This window comes from Pantherophis guttatus, chromosome 5, assembly GCF_059756535.1.
Source record: "Pantherophis guttatus breed Tessera chromosome 5, ASM5975653v1, whole genome shotgun sequence".
NCBI classification, from domain to species: Eukaryota; Metazoa; Chordata; class Lepidosauria; order Squamata; family Colubridae; genus Pantherophis; species Pantherophis guttatus.
This window is the reverse complement of record NC_142067.1, coordinates 9,292,587-9,315,064: the sequence shown is the minus strand read 5'-3', so window position 1 is coordinate 9,315,064 and position 22,478 is coordinate 9,292,587. Positions and strand designations below refer to the sequence as shown.

At 43.2% G+C, this 22,478-nt stretch overlaps 1 protein-coding gene across 2 annotated transcripts in view; it reads left to right on the top strand.

The window, feature by feature from the left end:
- ME3 (malic enzyme 3) overlaps window positions 1–22,478 on the top strand; it is a 131,411-nt gene that overhangs the window by 94,182 nt on the left and 14,751 nt on the right. For both annotated transcript variants that reach the window (XM_034407279.3, XM_034407329.3), the window contains exon 8: window positions 14,044–14,153. In XM_034407279.3, coding sequence (XP_034263170.2) covers window positions 14,044–14,153 — 110 coding nt within the window. The remainder of the gene's footprint in view (window positions 1–14,043; window positions 14,154–22,478) is intronic.

The window sequence follows — 22,478 nt, the reverse complement described above, 5'->3', positions numbered from 1 at the left end:
CTCTGACTGGCCCCGCCCACAACTATTCTTTGCCTCCTGAGTCCCAGCTGATCGGGAGAAAATGGGGATTTTGCAGTATCCTTCCCCTGCCATGCCCACCAAGCCATGCCCACCAAGCCACACCCACAGAACCAGTAGTAAAAAAAATTGAATCCCACGACTGGTTTGAAGAATTCCTACAGGTAACAAGATTCACCCTTAATCTTGGATTTCCATAGCAAACTTTAGACCCAAAGCTATACAGGTAGTCCTCGATTTAACGACCACAATTTGTATTGCTAAGTGAGAAATTTGTTCAGTGAGTCTTCCTCCATTTTACGACTTTTCTTGCCACATTTGTTAACAGAATCACTGCAGTTGTTAAATTAGTAACTGAACGGTTGTTAAGTGAATCTGGCTTCCCCATTGACTTTGCTTCTCAGAAGGTCGCAAAAGGAGATCACCTGACCCTGGGACACTGCAATAGGAGCCTTGGTGGTGCAGCAGACTAAAGTGCTGTTAAGTAGCACTTAGCTGCCAGCTGCCTGCAATTACTGCGAGTTCAAATCTCACCAGGCTCAAGGTTGACTCAGCCTTCCATCCTTCCGAGGTAGGTAAAATGAGGACCCGGATTGTGGGGGCAATAAGCTGACTTTGTATAAAAAAGAACACCGCTGGGGGGGGGGCAAAAGCCCTACTAAGCAGGTATATACAAAATTATGAAGGCTATTGCTTAACTTATTGTAAGCCGCCCTGAGTCTCCGGAGAAGGGCAGCATATAAATCGAACCAATAAATAAATATAAATCGAACCAATAAACCGTCATAAATGTGAGCCCGTTGTCAAGCATCCCGAATATAAATCACCTGACCATGTGGGGTACTGCAATGGTTTTAAGTGTGAAAAATGGTCATTAAGTCACTTTTTTCAGTCTAACTTCGAACGGTCACTAAATGAACCATTGTAAGTCTGAGGACTACCTGTAGTTTAAATCCACATTTTGAAAAAGATGGAAGAAAACTCACTAAAGATCTGCATCGGAGCAACTGTTCAGCAAGTGAATAACATGCCGCTCTCGGTTTTCAGCTTAATTCGGTCTTGTTTGGTGAGTTGCCCAGTCGTCTGTCCAGAGACAGAACATTGGTGAGTGATAAAATCAAGACGTCCTCACACACTGTCCTTTCAGCCTCATCAATTCAGGACTTAAGACGGAAAGAGATTGATATCTCCTTCCCTTGCCGGGGTCTTTTGCATAGGTGGCGATGTTAATTGGCCTGGAGATGCACCTCAAGTGATGGTGCCATATTCTCTGGTTGACTGCCAGTCTTTGATAGGTGATGATGTGACAAACGGCAGGACCAGACAGAGCACCTGGGATGATGTACCTGAAGCCAGATTCAGCCGTCGTGATAAAAGCCCAGGATAAGTTTATATGTCAGGAAGGGTATCCCAGGCCAGCCTTTATCTGTCTGTTTTGGAAGCATACTCCCAACAAAAGATACTTGTTGATGTCCGTTTTGGTGGAGTCGAGAATATGTTGCAGATCTTTTATCACAATGTCTTTTTGGCTGCCTCTGCCGGTGGGCAATCTTGGGAACTGGAAGTGGAAGGCGTGATGTAGGTGACTTAAAAATACTGTAAACAGAACAATAAACAGTGACTCTTAGTTCCTGTCTCAGGCACAAAGCCATCTGGGTGACCTTGGGCTATTCAGCCCTAAGGAGCAGGCAATGGCACGTCACTTCTGAAAAAGTTTGCCAAGGAAAATGGAAGAATCTGTCCAGCGGGCACCGGGAGTCAACAAAGGAGGGAGGGAGGGAGGGAGGAAGGAAGGAAGAGAATTGTATGTTCATGAAACAAAGAAAAACTTTAGATCTTAGAAGGTTATAGATAGAAGGTTGTCTGTTTGGAACTGATGAAGAAGAGAGAGAAGGAAGGAAGGAAGGAAGGAAGGAAGGAAGGAAGGAAGGAAGGAAGGAAGGAAGGAAGGAAGGAAGGAAGGATAGGGATTGGTAGCGCAGCAGACTAAAGTGCTGTTAAGTAACACCAGCTGCCTGCAATTATTGCAAGATCGAATCTCACCAGGCTCAAGGTTGACTCAGCCTTCCATCCTTTCGAGGTAGGTAAAATGAGGACCCGGATTGTGGGGGCAATAAGCTGACTTTGTATAAAAAAGAACACCGCTTAGGAGGGGCCGAAAGCCCTACTAAGCAGGTATATACAAAAGTATGATGGCTATTGCTTAACGCATTGTAAGCCGCCCTGAGTCTCCGGAGAAGGGCAGCATATAAATTGAACTAATAAATAAATTGTGTGTATATGAAACAAAGAAAAACTTTAGATCTAAGGATGTTATACATATGAATGAAGGTTGTCTAATTGTTTGGAACTGATGAATGAGAGAGAGCAGGAGAGGGAGGGGGAAAGAGAGAGAGGGGAAAAAAAGAAAGAAAGAAAGAAAGAAAGAAAGAAAGAAAGAAAGAAAGAAAGAAAGAAAGAAAGAAAGAAAGAAAGAAAGAAAGAAAGAAAGAATATTTTTAAAAATGTAATGGCTAGAATCTCTAGAAGTTTTCAAGAAATGATTCGACAGCCATTTGTCTAAGATGGCAAGAGGGTCCTTGCCCTGAGCTTGAACCTGGGGGTTGGATTAGATGACCTCGAAGACCCCTTTCAATTCTGTTATTCTGATTCTGAAAGCAAAACCAAGCCTTTAGCTCCATCTAGCAAAATTTAGCCCAGAAATAATGGAGTGAGGCTTAAGTAAAAGATTAATTTAAAACCCTTTGATCTCAGGAAAACAAAGGCCTGGTACTTTGTGAGGTAATGAAGCCTCATCAGAGTACAAGTAGAAACTTGCAGATCGCACTCTCTCTCCTTATGGAAGAATTCCATTTGGATCACACACACAAAAAGATTCTATCTGCCCATCTCCTTGATAGGCGCAATCTGGTTTGCAAAAAAATGTTGAGCTCGGATGAAAAAAATATGTGGAAATTAAGAGTTCCCGAGGCAAATTCTCCCTGAAGTAGATCTCAACCCTTGACGATTATATGAAAATCTTCTTCGCTCTCTGGACATGTCCATACCAGCGGAATCGACCTTCTCTCATCTTCTCTATAATTGGTGCCACACCCAAATATTGTTTGAATGGTGTCATTTGTGATGTGGTCAAGATGCCCGATATCCAATGGAGCATTCGCATTTCCATGGCATAGAAAGAGCTTTCGGTCCCTGTGGTTGCTGCTGTGGTCATTTAGTGCCATACAGTGCAACAGAGCGGATGGTTGTCTTGTAAATCTTAGATTGGAGATGCTTGGCACTCGTCTGTCACATAACACACCGGTGAGTTCTCGCCAACGCACCCAGCCTGCATTCACCCTTGCTCGCACCTCACTATTGACGTCGCCATTGCCTTGTAGGTGGGATCCCAGATACCGAAAAATATCCACCTTCTTTAGGTTTTCTCCATTGATTGGAAGCAGGGGTGGAGCCTCTTCTCGATGCACGGGCGCGCAGAGCTGCCAAAAGGCAGGAGTGGCTCCTCAGGAGGAGGTCTCCTCAAGAGTAAGGCTTGCGGCTAATTGGCCACTCCCTTAGCCTATTTAAGGAAGGACAACGACTGAGGCAATTTGCAGGGAACAACTTCGTTCACTCTCCTTCGCGTCCTGATCTTAGTTCTCTTATCAGTTTCCTGCAAATTGCTTCTGGGCTTTCTGCCAACCGTAGTAAGATTATGATTATTTATTCTTTGGATTCTTGTAGGCTGTGAAACTTATAGACTTATACTATTTTGAGAAGAATAACAGATCTCTGCAATGCTGGTGTTTTTGGGATGTGGAAGATGACCTATGATTGAGCGGATTGGAACTTTCTATACTGGACTTTTTGAAAAATGGATTACGTATATGTTGAGCTATAAGCCAAGAGAACTATGGAATTGGGGCATGCAGATGATCTGGCTGTTACCCTAACGTGGTTGTTGGAATTAATAATCTAGACAAAAGACATTATAGAAGACACCATATGGAATATAAATATAAAGTCACTCGGGGTTTTTTTATATATACAGAAATACTTATTAATGATGGGGGCAGATGGTAATTGAAGATACTGAATATACGGTTGGAAGCAGGACTTGATGTTACCCTAACATGGTCGATGGAATTAACAATCTAGTTGAAAGACATTACAGAAGATACTATATGGAATACAAATTTAAAGTCATTTCAGGATTTTATTTACATATGGAAATATCTTTTAATGATACGGGCAGAAGAATAAAGATATTAAACATATTATGTATGGTAGACCTGCAGGAAAGTGGGTGAAATAAAATTGATATGGTACAAGGAGATAGGTTAGGTTAGTGACTGCTTTGTTTAGGAAAATGGATGTTATGTTTAGATATTAATATACTTAAAAGATTTGAATTAAGAGATATATGTATGGGGGTGGAGGAAATGGGTAGATTATGAGTAGAACAAATGCCAAATTACGATCTATTATATAGTTTTATAGCCAAATGTTGTTTTGAAATGTATAGTATACGGGGGTTATAATAATAATGTTAGAAAGAAATGTTTAGCACATAGGGGGTGGTATAAAAGGGTGGTAAAGTATTATATAATGTGATATCAATTTGGATTTCATCTTGGAGAAGCCATGGGGGGAGGGGAGGGGGAGGGGGGTTAGGGAGGAGGGGGGGAAAAGGGGGAAAAATCTGTATTTGAAAAGAAAGTTAATTAACAGCCTTTATTTGAAAAAGACTGATTTAATTTAGTAAATTAAGATTTGTACAGACTTTGTGTGTGCTGCGTTCTTTGGGGTCCATAGCTGGGGCAGAACAAACTATGATCCAGTTGCCAAACATTCAAATTGTAGTCATGTGACCAAGGGAACTCTGCAGCAGCCGTAAGTGTGGAAAAAATGGTCATAAGTAATTTTTTTTTAGTGCCCTTGTAGCTTTGAATGGTCACTAAATGAATTGTTGTAAGTCGAGGACTATCTGTGTTTGTGTGCTGATTCCTGATTGTACTTATTTGGGAATAATAAAGATGCATACATTTTCTTGCATAGTCTTTGTCAACCATTTCGGGTTTTGCAAACAGAAGTCAGAAAAATGACTCTCGTATTTCATGGCTTTCTGCCACAATTTCTACCCAAATTTGGAGCAGACAAAACAGGCCATCCAATCCAGTTTAGCAGTCTTATTTATGCTCGCTTGCTGGTAATGAGGCCCTTAAACTTATTATTACGCATGATGAAATTAGGTTCCTCCAATCTCTCTGTGTATTTATAAGAGAAAGAGAGACAATTTTAGCATGTATATTTTTCCAGATGCTGCGTCATATTTCATAAACTGTTCGTTTTAATCCTTAATAAAACTTTATTTTTATCCTGTCTGGACTTCTTTAGGAGTATGTGTATGTCATTACAATATTTATATACTTGCCAGATTTATGCCTTGCCTTTCTCCAGCCCTTCTGGGTGGCAAACGGAGAATTTCCACCGCTGTGCAAGTAAGTCAGGCCGCAAAGAACGACTGGGCCAGTCAGTAGCATAACTGCGGTCTCTCATCCTGGCCCATCCCCTTAAACCAGGGGTGACAAACTCGATTTCATTGAGGGCTGCATCACGGTTGTGTTAGACCTCAGGGGGCCGGGGTGGGTGTTTCCAGGGTGGGCGTGGCCAGTATGTCACTCATGTTGGGGCGGTGCCTGTCGCGGCCCGAGCGCTTTGCCAGTGAAAATGGCCTCCCGAGCTCCATTTTCGGCTGCGACAGTCTCCTGCAACCCTCTGCTAGCGAAAATGGAACTCAAGGAGGGCCACGAGCGGCCCTTGCGAGCTCCGTTTTCGGTTGGCAGAGGCACCATGGGCCAGTCCATCACTGTTTCCAGGGCAGTCCCACGGGCCACATCTAAGCACTCCGCTGGCCGGATTTGGCCCCCAGGCCTTGAGTTTGACGCCCCTGCCTTAAAGACTGTACAAGCTTTTTGCAGGCATGCATTCAACTGTATCAGGGACACAGTGGCTCAGTGGCTAAGATGCTGAGCTTGTTGATCAAAAGTTCGGCAGTTCAGCGGTTCGAATCCCTAGTGCCACGTAATGGGGTGAGCTCCCGTGACTTGTCCCAGCTTCTGCCAACTTAGCAGTTCGAAAGCATGTAAAAAATGCAAGTAGAAAAATAGGGATCACTTTGGTGGGAAGGTAACAGCGTTCCGTGAGCCTTTGGCATTGAGTCATGCCGGCCACATGACCACGGAGGCGTCTTTGGACAGCGCTGGCTTTTCGGCTTTGAAACGGAGATGAGCATCACCCCCTAGAGTCAGAAACGACTAGTACATATGTGCGATGGGAACATTTACCTTTACCTTATTCAGGTGTATGAATAATCATTTGGGAGGGAAATCTCTTCCAGATTGCTTTCTGTGGGATTTGAGGAGATAGTAAGACAGGCGGCATACAGAATACTCCGTGTGCATTTACATATGTCTGTTTTCCTTTTATGTCCCATCTAAGCTTTCTTTAGATGGGGAGCTGTCTTGTATTCACAGTTATTTTCTTTTGGGGGATGAATACAGTAATTTGCAAGAAATTGCTAACAGCTGGAATTGTCATCCGTTTTCATCTTAAAATTAAAAAGGAGGCCACAGGGAAGCTACTGCTGGGGCCAATTTAGAGAACGGTACCCCTTTCTTCAAATTTACATGAAAGCTGGGACATGACCACTGAAGTAGAGACAAGGACAGAGAAAGCTCGAACAGCATTCTTCAAAATGAACGACATAAGCCTAAGATTGAAAATCAGGCTTGTTTTTTCTATCCTGCTCTACGGAGTGGAGAGTTGGTCTTTGACAGAAAGCCACTTGAAGAGACTAGAAGCATTTGAAATGTGGATTTACAGGCGGCTGTTACGTATAAATTAGGTTGACAAAATCAGAAATGAGGAGATGATAAGCCACCTGGGAAGGCCAAGGGAAGTCATCAAAAGTGAAAGTTAGAATATTTTGGACATGTGATGCAACACCCGGAAAATACGGCATCCTTCACTTTAGAATAGAATAGAATAAAATAAAATAGAATAGAATAGAATAGAATAGAATAGAATAGAATAGAATAGAATAGAATAGAATAGAATAGAATAGAATAGAATAGAACAGAATTCTTTATTGGCCAAGTGTGATTGGACACACAAGGAATTTGTCTTGGTGCATACGCTCTCGGAGTACATAAAAGAAAAGATACATTCATCAAGAATCATAAGGTACAACACTTAATGATAGTCAAAGTCAATATAAATCTTAAGGATACCGGCAACAAGGTTATAAGTGGTCATAAGTGGGAGGAGGTGGGTGATAGGAACGATGAGAAGATTAATAGTAGTGCAGACTTAGTAAATAATTTCACAGTGTTGAGGGAATTATTTGTTTGGCAGAGTGATGGCGTTTGGGAAAAAATTGTTCTTGTGTCTAGTTGTTCTGGTGTGCAGTGCTCTATAGCGTCGTTTTGAGGGTAGGAGTTGAAACAGTTGATGTCCAGGATGCGAGGGGTCTGTAAATATTTTCACAGCCCTCTTTTTTACTCATGCAGTATACAGGTCCTCAATGGAAGGCAGGTTGGTAGCAATTGTTTTTTTTTTTCTGCAGTTCTAATTATCCTCTGAAGTCTGTGTCTGTCTTGTTGGGTTGCAGAACCAAACCAGACAGTTATAGAGGTCCAGATGACAAACTCAATCATTCCTCTGTAGAACTGGATCAACAGCTCCATGGGCAGTTTGAGCTTTCTGAGTTGGCGCAGAAAGAAAATTCTTTGTTGTGCTTTTTGATGACGTTTTTGATGTTGGGTGTCCATTTTAGGTCGTGAGATACGGTAGAACCTAGAAATTTAAAGCTTTATCCTCCAAGGAAAGATTGAAGGCAAACGAGGTCCAGGCAGAAGAACATCACAGCTTCAAAATCTAAGGGATCGGTTTGGACAAAACTCAGCAGCACTTTTTCGTGTGGCTGTTGATAAAAATAGAATTGCCAACGTCCAATGACGGATATGGCACAAGAAGAAGAAGGACCCCTTTCTTATAAGTGGTTACACCTAGCCAACTTTGCTTGATTCATGTCCAGATAAATCATTAGGAATTGAGCTCTGAATACATTGTAATAGTTACTAGAAGTTTAGAGTTTGGGGAATTTTCTTATAGGTGGTTACATCCAGCCAATTTTGGTTGACCTTGTCCAAGAAATCATCAGGAGTTGGCTCTGAATATAAGTAGTCCTCGACTTACGACCATAGCTGAGGCCAAAATTTCCATTCCTAAGCAACATCGTTATTACATAAGTTGCGCCCCATTTTTCGATCTATTTTACCACTCTTGTTAAGCGAATCACTGCCGTTGTTAAATAAATCAGGTGGTTATTAAGTGAATCTGGCTTCCCCATTGATTTTGCTTGTCAGAAAGTTACAGAAGGTGATCGCATGACCCTGGGCATCTGCAACCGTCATAAATACATGCCAGTTGCCAAGCGCCCAAATTTTGACCATGGGGATGCTGCAACGGTCATAAGTCTGAAAACTATTCACAAGCCAATTTTTTTCAATGCTATTGTAACTTCCAAGGCCATTAAACAAATGGTTGTAAGTCCACTATCTGTACGTCGATGTGGTCACACTACAAGTTGAAATCAATCTACTACAGGTAGTCCTCGACTTACAACCGTTCATTTAGTGACCGTTCAAAGTTACAACGGCAATGAAAGAAGTGACTTACGACCGTTTTTCACTTACAACCATTGCAGCATCCCCATGGTCACGTGATCGAAATTCAGAGTCTTGGGCAACTGACTCGTATTTATGACGGTTGCAGTATCCCGGGGACATGGGATCCCCTTTTGCGACCTTCTGAGAAGAAAATCAATAGGGAAGCCAGATTCACTCAACAACCGTGCTGCTAACTTAACAACTGCAATGATTCACATAACAACTGTGGCAAGAAAGGTCATAAAACGGGGCCAAATTCACTTAACAAACGTTTCACTTAGCAACAGAAGTTTGGGGCTGAATTGTGAGGATTACGTGTACTCCATTTTTCTGGCAAGCTACATCCAGAAAGTACCATATTTCCTCGAAAATAAGACCCTGTCTTATATTTTTTTTGAACCCAAAATAAGTGCTTGGCCTTATTTTCGGGGAGGTCTTATTATTTTGGGATGCATGGAGTGAGATGGGGCTCCTCTTGCCATCTTACTTGATTTCCAGCTCCTGTCTCCTAGCCCTAACCAGAGGAAATGGCGGGGACCAGCTGCACATGTGTTTAAATATTTTCGGGAAAGGCTTATTTTCAGGGAGGGCTTATTTTGGGGGAGGGGGTTATTTTAGCACATGCACTCAAAAGCCCGATTGGGCTTATTATCAGGGGGTGTCTTATTTTTGGAGAAACAGGGTAGGTGCAGTAAGAATTGTAGTCTCCTGACAGGAATTTGATGCTCCCTTGTCAGATTTATTTTTTTTTAATTCTTTGTACGGCATGGACTGTAAGCTCTTTAACAACAGGTGCCCATCTAAAAAAAAAAACAGGTGAGATGGAAGGGCCCTCGGAGAGGTAAATCTTTTCTTCTTTTCTCGTCTTTCTTTCTTTTTTTTAAATCAAGGAGCAAAATAGGGACTGAATTACTTGTCTGAATGTCTAGCAAGAGGCCACAAAGGCAGCTGCCTTTGTCTTCTTGCTGACAGACACATTTTAGCAGGGCAAAGAGGAAAAAAAAAATCCTGACAAATAGCAACAAGAAAAAAAAATACACCTGGGAGACACTAACAAAAACCAGGAACCTTTTTAATACAGTGATGAATGGAGCTTTCAGTAGCTTATGTAGAAATAAAGCTTGATTTTCCTGGTGTCAGTTTCCAATTGGAAGCCCTCCGTGTTATCTTGGGCTTGTTCACCGTCAGGCTTCAGGAAGAGTCGGAGGTGCTGAATGGAAGGTTGTTTTTCCATGCCAAAGTTATATAGCTTAGCTTGGGACCCAAAGGCAATATATTCTCTTTTCATTAGATGCTCCCTCGGCCACTTATTCAGAAGGGGTCTATTCATCACGTTTTTCTTTGAACGTAAGTCTCCGCACATCGGCACCGTCTCTCCCGATTATTCGCTTTATATATTCAAAGCGCTGATTGTTTAACCGTGTGCTTTTAGAGAAACATTTTTTTTCCACGCGTGGGTCTTTCAAAGAATCCTCCGAGGGTCTGCCACATAATCCAGAGCTTGTGTGTGCTGGGTTTCACACAGCCTGTTAAACAAAAACCATTCTCACGGACGAAGGCGCGTATACGTTTCCTAGGATAATGTTGCAAGATCCAATCTGGGTCAGTCAGTAGGACCAGAGGTTTAATCTTCTGACCTTTCAGACTTGTGCTGGAGCCCATCTTCAACTCTCTACCGAAATATGGGCTATTCCAGTGATGGTGAACCTTTTCGGCACTCTGTGCCAAAAAGGGAGTGCATGCATGCGCGAGCTTTCAATGCGCGCTTTGCGCTTGTCTGGGTCGCAACCCGGAAGAGGAGCTGCCCTGGGTGCATGTGAGCACCCAAAAATGAACTTTCAGTTTCCGCCGTGCACATGTGCGCCGTCCAGCTAGTTTTCCAGTTTTCTGGTGTGCAGGCGCACTTGACGATCAGCTGGCCGGCGCGCATGATCACACAGGAAAATGGAAGACGAGCTCTTCCAGTTTCCAGCACTGTTGCATGCATGAAGGCCAGCTGATCGTCGTGCGCGCATGAGCGCCAGAAACCCGGAAGAGGAATGGGCGATGCCATACATGCCAGGCAACATGGCTCCGCATGCCATTTCAGGCACGCGTGCCATAGGTTTGCCATCACAGGGCTATTCTATGAGCTGTATTTATGTGGTGCCTTCCTATTGGTTGATTGGTGTGTTGATGGCTGGCTATTATTGGCTGTTGTTTTCTTGTGCTGCCAATCCATCGGCTCCTAAGTACCTGATAAGCTTGGGGTAAATCAGCACTCCTGTGGACACATAAATACAATTTATAGAATAGCCCAAAGCATATATTCCGGTAGAGAGAAGTACCCTGAGGATGGGCTCCAGCATGAGTCCAAAAGCTCGGAGCAGTAACTGACCCAGATTCAATCTTGCAAGCCTAAGTAGACCACCATGGTGGTAGAATGATCCTTGTGAAAATGTCAGTGTCTATGATCCTAATGAAAAAAGGACCAGGGATGACATCAGAGCAGTGTTCCAGTAGTTATTGTGACCTAGGCCCAAGTAGTTCTTACCAGACACAATCAGTCCTAAACAAACATATTTTATTAGAACAGCTGAGAATTACTTCATTCTCAGCTTAATCCAAATTAAATCCAAAACTAATTCTTCATAAACAGTCCTTCGGCCTTATCACCAACCTTTGTCTTCTTTGGCACCCTGCCAAAGGCTTTTCTTGGCAAAAGTTCAGAAGCAAGAGACCCTGACAAGAAACAAATGTAGTAACGTTGCTTTCTTACAAAGAGCCCAAGAGCAATTGCTGCTCTTTTAAGCCTTCTGGAAGGGGCCAATCATCTCCTGGCCTTACTCCCGAGTCATCCTTTTCGCTTTAGCTGCTTCTTGCCTTCTGGCAGCTCTTCACATGCGTGCACTAGGAACAGGCTCAACCTGTTCCTCTGCCTCTCTGCTGTCGCCTCTGGAGGCTCTGGAGTCCATGCATCGCTCCCAGATGACCCTGGCCCAATCTCTGCCTCCGACGCAAAACCCTTGTCCGGGCCTTCCCCTGACTCCAGGACTGGCCCATGGTCCTCCCAGCCTCCTCACTGTCAGACTCCGCTGCCAGCTCCGCAGGCTGCTGGCAGACCACAACACTAGTTGAGGAGCTGCCACAAAGAAGAGGGAGTCAAGCTATCCTCCAGAGCACCTGAAGGCAGGACAAGAAATTCATAAACACAGCTGTTGCGCGAGCTCCACTGGTTGCCAGTCTGCTTCCAGGCCCAGTCCAAGGAGTTGGTTACGACCATTAAAGCCTTTTATGGCATGGGTCCAGGCCAGTGGTGGGTTTCAAAAAATTTTGCTATCGGTTCTGTGGGCGTGGCTTGGTGGGTATGGCATGGCTTGGTGGGTGTGGCAGGGGAAGGATACTATAAAATCTCCATTCCTACCCCAATCCAGGGGAAAGTTACTGCAAAATCCCCATTTCCTCCCGATCAGCTGGGACTTGGGAGGCAGAGAATAGATGGGGGCGGGGCGGGGTGGGGCGGGGCGGGCCAGTCAGAGTTTTCACTACCGGTTCTCTGGACTACTCAAAATTTCGGCTACCGGTTCTCCGGAACTGGTCAGAATCTGCTGAAACCCACCTCTGATCCAGTCCCTTGACAAATTTAATAAATAAAAAACTACCATTCCTGTTGGCTTAAATGATGTGTTACGGCTCTGTTTTCTAAAATGCAATGAAAATTGAGTTTCAATCCATACAGATAGTCCTTGACTACCGTAACTATCACAATTCATCCCTAAAGTCCTGTTGCTAAGCAAGGCAATTCTTCTTTGCCTGGTTTTATGATCTTTTTTGGCCATGGTTCTGAAGCGAATCACTGCATAAAAAGAATCATATGGTCATTAAGTAAATATTGCTCCCCCCCCTTGCTTCTGTTGGTTGGAAGCTGTCTGAAAAAGTTATAAATGGTGATCATGCGCAACTGTCATACATACATACAAGTTGCCAAGTGCCTGGATTTTGATCACATGACCATGGAGATGCTGCAACGGTTGTAAGTGTTAAAAATGGTCATGTCACTTTTTTCAGTGCCACAGTCACTCATCAAATGTTGTAAGTCAAGGACGATCTATATTTGTCTCTGTGGAAGCCTATCAATGCCAACATTTCTCTGTCTCAGATTTTCCTCAGTTTGGTGTCCTCCACAATTTTTGCATTACAACTTCCAAGATTCTTGTACTGTACAACTTCAGAAAGTCATGCTAGCTTTTATTATATCGGTTTCTGAAGAGGGTTTCCTATTTCTTCCTGGAAGCAAGTTGGTGGTCATGCAAAGAAGTAAAACATTATTAGGTGAAAATGCAGACATGGTTAGAGGGAATGTTGCAGCAACGTATAGTTAAAACCAGAGATATTTTTATTGGGAATTTTACCGGAGAATTTTAGTAAAGAAGATACACAGTTGATTATTCATATAATAACAGCAGCTAGAATTGTATTTGCACAAAATTGGAAAGCAGACAAAATCCCATTGGAAGGAGAAATTATAAAGAAAATTCTAGAATGTGCAGAAATTAACAGATTAACACTGAGAATAAAAGATAAAGAGGAGTCGATGTATTTCAAGACATGGGACAAATTTTATGATTGGTTAGAAAGGAAATATGAATAAGGGAAAATGAAATAAGGGTATAGAGCAGGGGTGAAATCCAGAATGTTTCCCTACAGGTTCTGTGGGTGTGGCTTGGTGGGCGTGGCAGGGGAAGGATATTGCAAAATCCCCATTCCCTCCCCACTCCTGGGAGAAGGATACTGCAAAATCCCCATTCCCACCCCATTCTGGGGCCAGCCAGAGGTGGTATTTGCCAGTTCTCCGAACTACTCAAAATTTCCGCTACCTGTTCTCCAGAACCTGTTAGAACCTGCTGGATTTCACCCCTGGTATGGAGATAAAATAGATGGGAAAAGATGGCGGGGTGGGGAAATTGGAAGACTAGAAACCCAGATGATGCCTTGATAAAGGAAGAATGGGGGGGGGGGGTTAAAAGGAAAAAAGTGAGATTATTATAAATGTTGTAAGTCAAGGACTATCTATATTTGTCTCTGTGGAAGCCTATCAATGCCAACATTTCTCTGTCTCAGATTTTCCCAGTTTGGTGTCCTCCACAATTTTTGCATTACAACTTCCAAGATTCTTGTCCTGTACGACTTCAGAAAGCCATGCTAGTTTTTATTACATCGGTTTGTGAAGAGGGTTTCCTATTTCTTCCTGCAAGCCAAGTTGTCGGTGTTTTTCCCATTAGTTCTTCTGCCAATGGTTATTATTCTTGATTATTATTCCTTTTTCACTCTGCAGGTACGGAATGAACTGTCTCATTCAGTTTGAAGACTTTGCCAATGCCAACGCGTTCCGACTGCTCAACAAATATCGCAACCGTTACTGCACTTTCAACGATGATATTCAAGGTAAGGCGTCCAAGAGTTCATTGATAAAATGGAAGGTGGCAATCTTGCATGGAGTTTTCCATTAGGTTCCTTTGCAACTGACTCCTTATCAATATGTACCTCCGAAGGTCTCCTGCGCGTCACTAGGAAGAAATTTTCAAAAGGTAAGTAGAGGTACCACGTTTTTGGGGGTTGAGTTACATATTCTGCTCTTCATCCCAGGTTTACATAAAGTTTCGTAGAGATATCTGGAGATGTTCCTTACAACCAGAGGCAGCCACTTATAAAAAGTAAAATAGGAAAAATGTGTTTCCTCACAGTTGGAAGTTGGATTTAACCTTCATAAATACTTGCATTTGAATCTTTCTCCTTCATTTTCCCAAGGGTGGGCTGCTGTGGGTTCGCAGGGGTTTGGGAGAACCTCTAGCTAAGACTCTGTGCAGTTTGGAGAACCCCCAAAACCCACTCCTGGCTGGCCCCGCCCACCCCTCCCCTCCTGACCCAGGAGTCCCCATGTGGCCCATTTTGGATGCAGGTAAGTGCAGGGTGTGTGCGGAGGCTTGAGGAGGGTGAAAAACGGGCCTACCGGAAGTTCAGGAAGGCTGGAAATGGGCTCCAGAGGGCCTCTGGGACCTGGGGAGGCCATTTTTGCCCTCCTGTAGGCTCAAAAAAAGCCTCCGGAGCCCAGGGTGGGCAAAAATGTGCCCCCCCTGCCGTGATGCAGGAGGCTGACTAGGCCACACCCACCATGGCCATGCCCAGCCAGCAACCAGGCAGAGAACCCCTTGCTAAAATTTTTGAAGCCCACCCCTTCATTTTCCCTGTAGAAAAGTTATTTCTTATTTCACTGATATAGATTTTCCTTCATCACCACCCCTCTTTCTCTGTTCTCTCATGAAACTGGGAAGAACAACAGAGTTCATGACATTTTTACTGAGACTGAGAGATTTCAATAGGGGAGAATATTTATAGCTTAGAGTTAAAAGGAGGGGTCCTTGGTGCTCCCTTAGCTTGTCTGTTTTCTTGCAGACGTTTCGTTACCAAACTAGGTAATGTCATCAGTGCTAGTAATGAGTGGAGTTTGTTTGCTCTCATTTTATATTTTAGTGGCTTGCCCTGTCAACACTGCTGTTGGCTAGGTTGCTGTTTACTGTTAGTTTATTCAGCAGTTCCTTGATTGGGCTATTGTTTGCCTTTTGATTGTTAATCTAATGTTGCCAGGCTTCCAGGAACCCTCTAGAATTTTTGGACTTGGCTTGATCCAAGCTTGGCACTCTGACAAATCGGCCATCAACAGATACATAGACATGCACAACATCTACATACCATTTAAAAGATACAGTCACCAAGCCAAAAGAGGAACAAAAAGACCAGAACACCTCCTCACCAGCAATCAACCTTCAAATGAGTAGAAATGGACACCAAGATTAAATATAGACCAATAATCAAGAAGTAAATAATTTCCCTATCAAGGAACTGCCAAACAGACAGGGGAATTCTGGGAGTTGAAGTCCACAAGTTTTAAAAGTTGCCAAGACTGGGCATCCCTGTGTCTAATTCATGGATGTCCAACCTTTTGGCTTGCCTGGGCTGCATGGTGTGGAGACAAATTGTCTTTCTTATATGGTTGCATATAAAATATACAATATTGTTAATGTACATAAATCACATCATAATGTTAAAAGTTTGCAGTCTTGTGTGGCCATATTCCTTGCCAGGGCTCATGGATTGGATACGTCCATTTTAATGAAATAAATTAAATAAACATAAATATTTGGCAATGAATTTAAAGCCACCAATTGAATAAATGGATTCTTAAGTTATCATTCATAAAAGCATGAATTTTATTATTTTTTTGAGTTGGCAAATTACACTGAGCAGGAAAAGATTGATTTCTATTTGTTTTGCAGAATGACCTTTTGGTATTAAATGAACATTAAATAGCCAACTGCTTACTTAAAAACATCTGTGGGCTTCTCCTTTGAGATTAGCAAAGCCTAATTTTCATAATAAATCTTTGTTCTACACGTCTGCCATATCTGGGATTACATAACTGGAAAGAAGGGAACAATTAATAGAGCTGGGGCATATAAGAAACATTCTTTAAGAAAAAAATTATCAGATCAGGTATTTATTATTGCAACACCTTCTTGCAACATTTTGGTGATTTTAGTCATTAGACTATAGAGATTTCTTAAAACTACATACCAAGAAAGGTTGAATCATACCATCTTTTAACATTCTTTCCTTCCCTTCATCTCTTTATAAGAATGTTTTGTTTAAAAAACGTGAAGTGTTTCTTTCAAAAAGTTGCGTGCCATGTACTGCATGGAGTTCATTCTTCCGATGCTGATAAAAAATTAATTCCTAGCTCCCTCAAGAGGACAGAAGAGTGCACTGAAATTTGTTAAATGTGAATATTTTTTTTAGAATAGAATTCTTTATTGGCCAAGTGTGATTGGACACACGAGGAATTTGTCTTTGGTGCATATGTTCTCAGGGTACATAAAAAGAAAAAGAAAAAGACATTCATCAAGAATCATAAGATAGAACACTTAGTCATAGTCATGGGTTACTAATAAGCAATCAAATCGTATTAGGAAACAAATAAAACAATATAATTGTAAAGATACAAGAAACAAGGTTATAAGTAAAAGAAGATAGGTAATAGGAAGGATGAGAAGAATAATAGTAATACAGTCTTAGTAAATAATTTGACAGTATTGTTGTTTAGCAGAATGATGGCATGGGGGAAAAAACTGTCCTTGTGTCTAGTTGCCAACAGTTCACTATGGGACTGGTTTCACCAAAAACTAGAAGTACCCGCCAGTTTTCAGCAAAACTGTTGTAAAATGTGGTCACATGACCACAGGATGTTAGAAGCAGTCCTGAATGCAATAACTTTGAATCCGGATCGAAAGCACGCCCCCAGATGGGTCCATCTTAAATTCAAATGGTTGCTAAGCAATCGGGTCGTAAGTCGAGGACTACCTATAGCGAAGGAATCCAACTGAAATATGAGAGGAAAACTATGCTCGGTTACGCTTCGTGGACGATCCTTTTCATTATCTCTTCCTCCAGCTTCGCCACTTTTATTTTTTATTTTTTGCTACCCACCCTTGATACATTCTGAAAGTGACCAAGTGTGGTCCTTAACCCAAAACAAGGTTACCCAATCGTAATTTTGTATAGAGTGAAGTGGAGATGGGGTATGCAACGATTCTAGGAGACTGATGTCACTGGAATGTTTTTTTCCTCCATGATTTTGTCTTAAAATGGTCTCTGTAGAAATTAATCCTCGGTCGCGTTAAACAGAACATCAAGTCAAGATGATGTGAAGTGTTAGTACCAGTGATGGGATTCAAAATTTTTTACTACTGGTTCTGTGGGCGTGGCTTGGTGGGTGTGGCAGGGGAAGGATATATAAAATCTCCATTCCCTCCCCACTCCAGGGGAAGGTTACTGCAAAATCCCCATTTCCTCCTGATCAACTGGGACTCGGGAGGCAGAGAATAAATGAGGGCGGGGCCTATTAATGGCCTTTGGCTTAGACAATTAAATAAGCCAATCAGAGAGCAGCTCCTGGCTTTGAATCTCCCGGGCTTTTCTATGCCCTCCCCTAACTGCCACTGTGACAGTATAAAAGGAGATGCTTGCCAGCAGACATTTTGGGCTCTTCGGGATCAGAGGCAGAGCTGAAGTCACTAAAGCCTCTTCCTTCTGAGGAAGAAAAGCCCGAACTCCAATCGCATAGAGCAATTGCACCCGAGAGCTGACAGGACACTTAAGAAAGAGAATAACATCTAATATTCTTTTTGAATAGGCCTTGTTTTATTTTATGTAAATAAAAACAGTTTAGTGTAAACTGCTCGTTTGGCTCATTTGTTCTAATAGATTGTAAAAGAGATAAGGTTACGGTCCATCGAGGCCCACTCCATAACAGGGGCCAGTCAGAGGTGGTATTTCCCGGTTCTCCGAACTACTCAAAATTTCTGCTACTGGTTCTGCAGAACTGCTCAGAACCTGCTGAAACCCACTTCTGGTTAGTACTGCTTTATAAAACCTTAGTAAGACCACACATGGAATACTGCATCCAGTTTTGGTCACTACATCACAAAGCAAGATGTTGAGACTTTGGAAAAAGTGCAGAGGAAAGGAACTAAGATGATTAAGGGCCTGGAGACTAAAACATATGAAGAACAGTTGCAGGAATTGGGTACGTTTAGTCTAGAGAATCCCTCATGCCGCATAACGGGGTAAGCTCCCGTTACTTGTCCCAGCTTCTGCCAACCTAGCAATTCGAAAGCACGTAAAAAATGCAAATAGAAAAACAGGGACCACCTTTGGTGGGAAAGGAACAGCGTTCCGTGTGCCTTCGGTGTTGAGTCATGCCAGCCACATGACCACGGAGACGTCTTCGGACAGCGCTGGCTCTTTGGCTTTGAAATGGAGATGAGCACCGCCCCCTACAGTCGGGAACGACTAGCACATATGTGCAAGGGAAAGCTTTACATTTACCTTTAGTCTAGAGTAGGGATCAGCAACCCACAGCTCTGGAGCCGCATGTGGCTCTTTCATCCCTCTGCTGTGGCTCCCTGTCGCTGGTCGGCACGACAATTTGGAGAGGAGCTTCCAGTTAAGGGGGGGAAAGCATGGCATCCCAGGAGGAGACTCTATGGTAAGGGGCAGGTTTTCTGGTTGGCTCCACAATTGATAGGGCTTTTGGTTAGGACAAGTAGAGGAAAAAGGACACAGGGCTAGGAGGAGACTCTATGGTGGAGGAACCGGACTTTCGGTCTGCTCCAGAATTGAATGGTTAGGCTTCTGGTTAGGACCTTTGTGGCTCTTTGAGAGTTTAAGGTTGCCAATCCCTGGTCTACAGAAAAGAAGAACTAGGGATGACATGGTAGCAGTGTTTCAATATTTGAGAGACTATCACAAAGAAGAGGGGTTCAACTTATTTTCCAAAGCACCAGAAGACAAGACAAGAAACAATGGAAACTAATCAAGCAGAAAAGCAACCTGGAATTAAGGAGAAACTTCCTAGCAATGAGAACAATTAACAGTGGAAGAGCTTGCCTTCAGACATTGTGGGTGCTTCATCACTGGAGTTTGTAAAGAAAAGACTGGACAGCTACTTGCCTGAAATGATACAGGATCTCCTGATTGAGCAGGGGGTTAGACTAGAAGACCTCCAAGGTCCCTTCCAACTATATTCTGTAACTGAAATTTCTTCAGTACACTGAACATATTTCTCTGTTCTTGTAGTCAAGGGGAAAAAAACTTGGACCCTCTTCACTTCACAGGCCACCAGATATTCATTAAACGGTGTTTGTGTGTGGGTGGTATGTGGGTATATTTGTGTGTGGTTATAAATTGCAAAATTGGGCTCATTCTGGAGCCTGCAATCAATTCTCTTTAAATACTGTGTCACCCTTCAGCCTTTGATGTAAGATAATGCAACGCAACAGCCTCTCTCCTCTGCGGAACACTTCATTATATTTTCTCGTCTGTAGCTGAGGAGGCACAAAGCCCAGCTTTTAACACCTAGCTGGAAAATGCCGTTTAAAATATGAATTGGAAAACTTTTCCTTTTCATCAGAATGCAGAACAGAGTAGATTTATTTTACAAGATTGCAGGGCAAAAAAATCGAAAACACCGTTGGCCTTAGGCAACCCCCAAAACAGGTCAATAAACTGGTTTTGTGGGACTGCAATTTTTTTGGGGAAATTGTGCATTGTAAAATGGGTCACGAGCATCAATGTCATAGTTACAGGCGACAGACCATACCAGGGGTGTCAAACCAGGGGTGAAATCCAGCAGGTTCTGACAGGTTCTGGAGAACCGGTAGTGGAAATTTTGAGTAGTTTGGAGAACCGGCAAATACTACCTCTGGCTGGCCTCAGAGTGGGGAGAGAATGGAGATTTTGCAATATCCTTTCCCTGGAGTGGGGAGGGAATGGGGATTTTGCAGTATCCTTTCCCTGGAGTGGGGTGGGAATGGAGATTTTGCAATATCCTTCCCTTGCCACGCCCACCAAACCACACCCACCAAGCCCCACCATGCCCATTAAGCCACACCCACAGAACAGATAGTAAAAAAAAATTGGATTTCACCACTGTGTCAAACTCAAGGCCCAGGGTCAGGATCTGGACTACGGGGTGCTTAGATCTGGCCTGTGGGCCTACCCTGGAAACAGGGAAGGACCAGCCTGTGGTGCCTCTGCCAGCGAAAAGGGAGCTCGGGGAGGCTGCGCGTGACCTTCCTGAACTCCGTTTTCACTGGCAGAGGGCTGTAGGAGACTGTCATGGCCAAAAATGGAGCTTGGGAGGGCCGTCGTAGCCGAAAACAGAGCCCAGGAGGGCCGATGTAGCCAAAAATGGAACCTCAATGAGTGACATCAAGCTGGCCACTCCTGCCCTGCCACACACACATACACACCCCGAGGTCAAACACAACCTTGATGTGTCCCTCAATGAAATCGAGTTTCAGACCCCTGGATTGTACTATTTATCCAAATGCTTGCTCCATCTTCTCAAAACTAAGCCAGCTTTGACCCTGAGGATGGAAGGTTATCCTAAATTATCCTAATCCACTGTTTCCAGAGCAACCATTTATTTATTTATTTATTAGTCATATTTCTATGCCGCCCACTCTCCGAGGACTCTGGGCAGCTTACACCAAAGACAGTATACTAAATAGCATATTGCCCCCAACAATCTGGGTCCTCATTTTACCCACCTCGGAAGGATGGAAGGCTGAGTCAACCTTGAGCCGGTGAGATTTGATCTGCTGATCTGCTGAATTAGCAGTCAACTGAAGTAGCTGCAGTACTGCACTCTAACCACTGCGCCACCTCGGCTCTTGTTACCATGTAACCTAACACACTTCCTGACTTGAGTTACCATGATTGATTTAGGAGATCTACCTTCCTTTTCAACCATTCAGATTGATTCATGCTTCATCAGAAATGTAGACAATTTCCTCTTATTATCGGCCTAGCTAAACACCTGGCAAGTGCAGTTCCCGGGTTCATCTATAATGCAAAGATGCGATTGTGTTGCTTCGGTTTTGCAGTTGTAGAAAAGTGAAGCTCATTACAGCTGAGCATCTTTAACAAGAGCCTCTTGTGACCGAGCGATGCGTTTGGCTTAATGGTCCATAAATTGCACAGTCCAGCCATGTACTATGTTTGATAGTGTGGGAAGAATTTATAAATTGACATAACTGTGTTAGAAATATTGTATAGGGAATCCTATCCCAAAGGTGCTTTTTCAAGAGGCAACTGGACTTTCTTGTTTTTTCTTTGAAGACGTTGCCTCTTGAAATAGGACCTTTGGGATATTGGACACGCAAGGAATTTATTTATTTATTTAATTTATTATTTTATTATATTTCTATACCGCCCTTCTCCTGCGGGACTCAGGGCGGTGTACAGCCAGGATAAAACATAGCATATAAAATTTAAAAACATTTTAAAAAACAATTAAATAATTTTGGCCCGAATTTAAAACAACCCAATTAAAACCGAAATTCGATTAAAAAACTGAGAGGATGGGATCAAGCCAGCCCAGCTAGATGGAACAAGTGTGTCTTCAGGGCCCGACGAAAAGTCCAGAGGTCTAATATCGTGCGTATCTCAGGGGGCAGGTCATTCCAGAGGGCAGGTGCCGCCACAGAGAAGGCTCTCCCCCTGGGGGTCAACACCCAGCACTGCCTGGCCGACGGCACCCTGAGGAGGCCCTCTCTGTGCGAGCAAACCGGTCGGCGGCAGAAGGCGGTCTCGCAAATACCCCGTCCCTAAGCCATGGAGCGCTTTAAAGGTGGTCACCAACACCTTGAAGCGCACCCGGAAGACCACAGGAAGCCAGTGCAGCTCGCGCAGGAGAGGTGTTATATGTGAGCGCCCCGTCACTCCCATAATCCCCCGCGGGGCTGCGTTCTGGACCAACTGCAGCCTCCGGGTACACCCCAATTTGTCTTTGGTGCATAAGCTCTCATTGTACCTAAAACCTATAAGTCATAAATCATGATCATAGTCATCATAAAAATACATTCATCTTAAATCATAAGATACTACACTTAGTGATAGTCATAGGATACTAAATAAGCAATCAACAAAAATCATGCTAGGAAACTAAATAAAACAATATAAATCATAAAGATACAAGCGACAAAGTTATAGTGATAAGTAGAAAAGGAGGCAGGTAATAAGAAAAGGAGATAGGTAATCATGTCTGTTCAGTCATCAACATGGGAATATGGAGGTCCCAGCTGCATTGACTAATGGATTTACCCCTTTGGTAATGCTGGTACTGTTATGGCGCCAGAACAGCTTCTATAG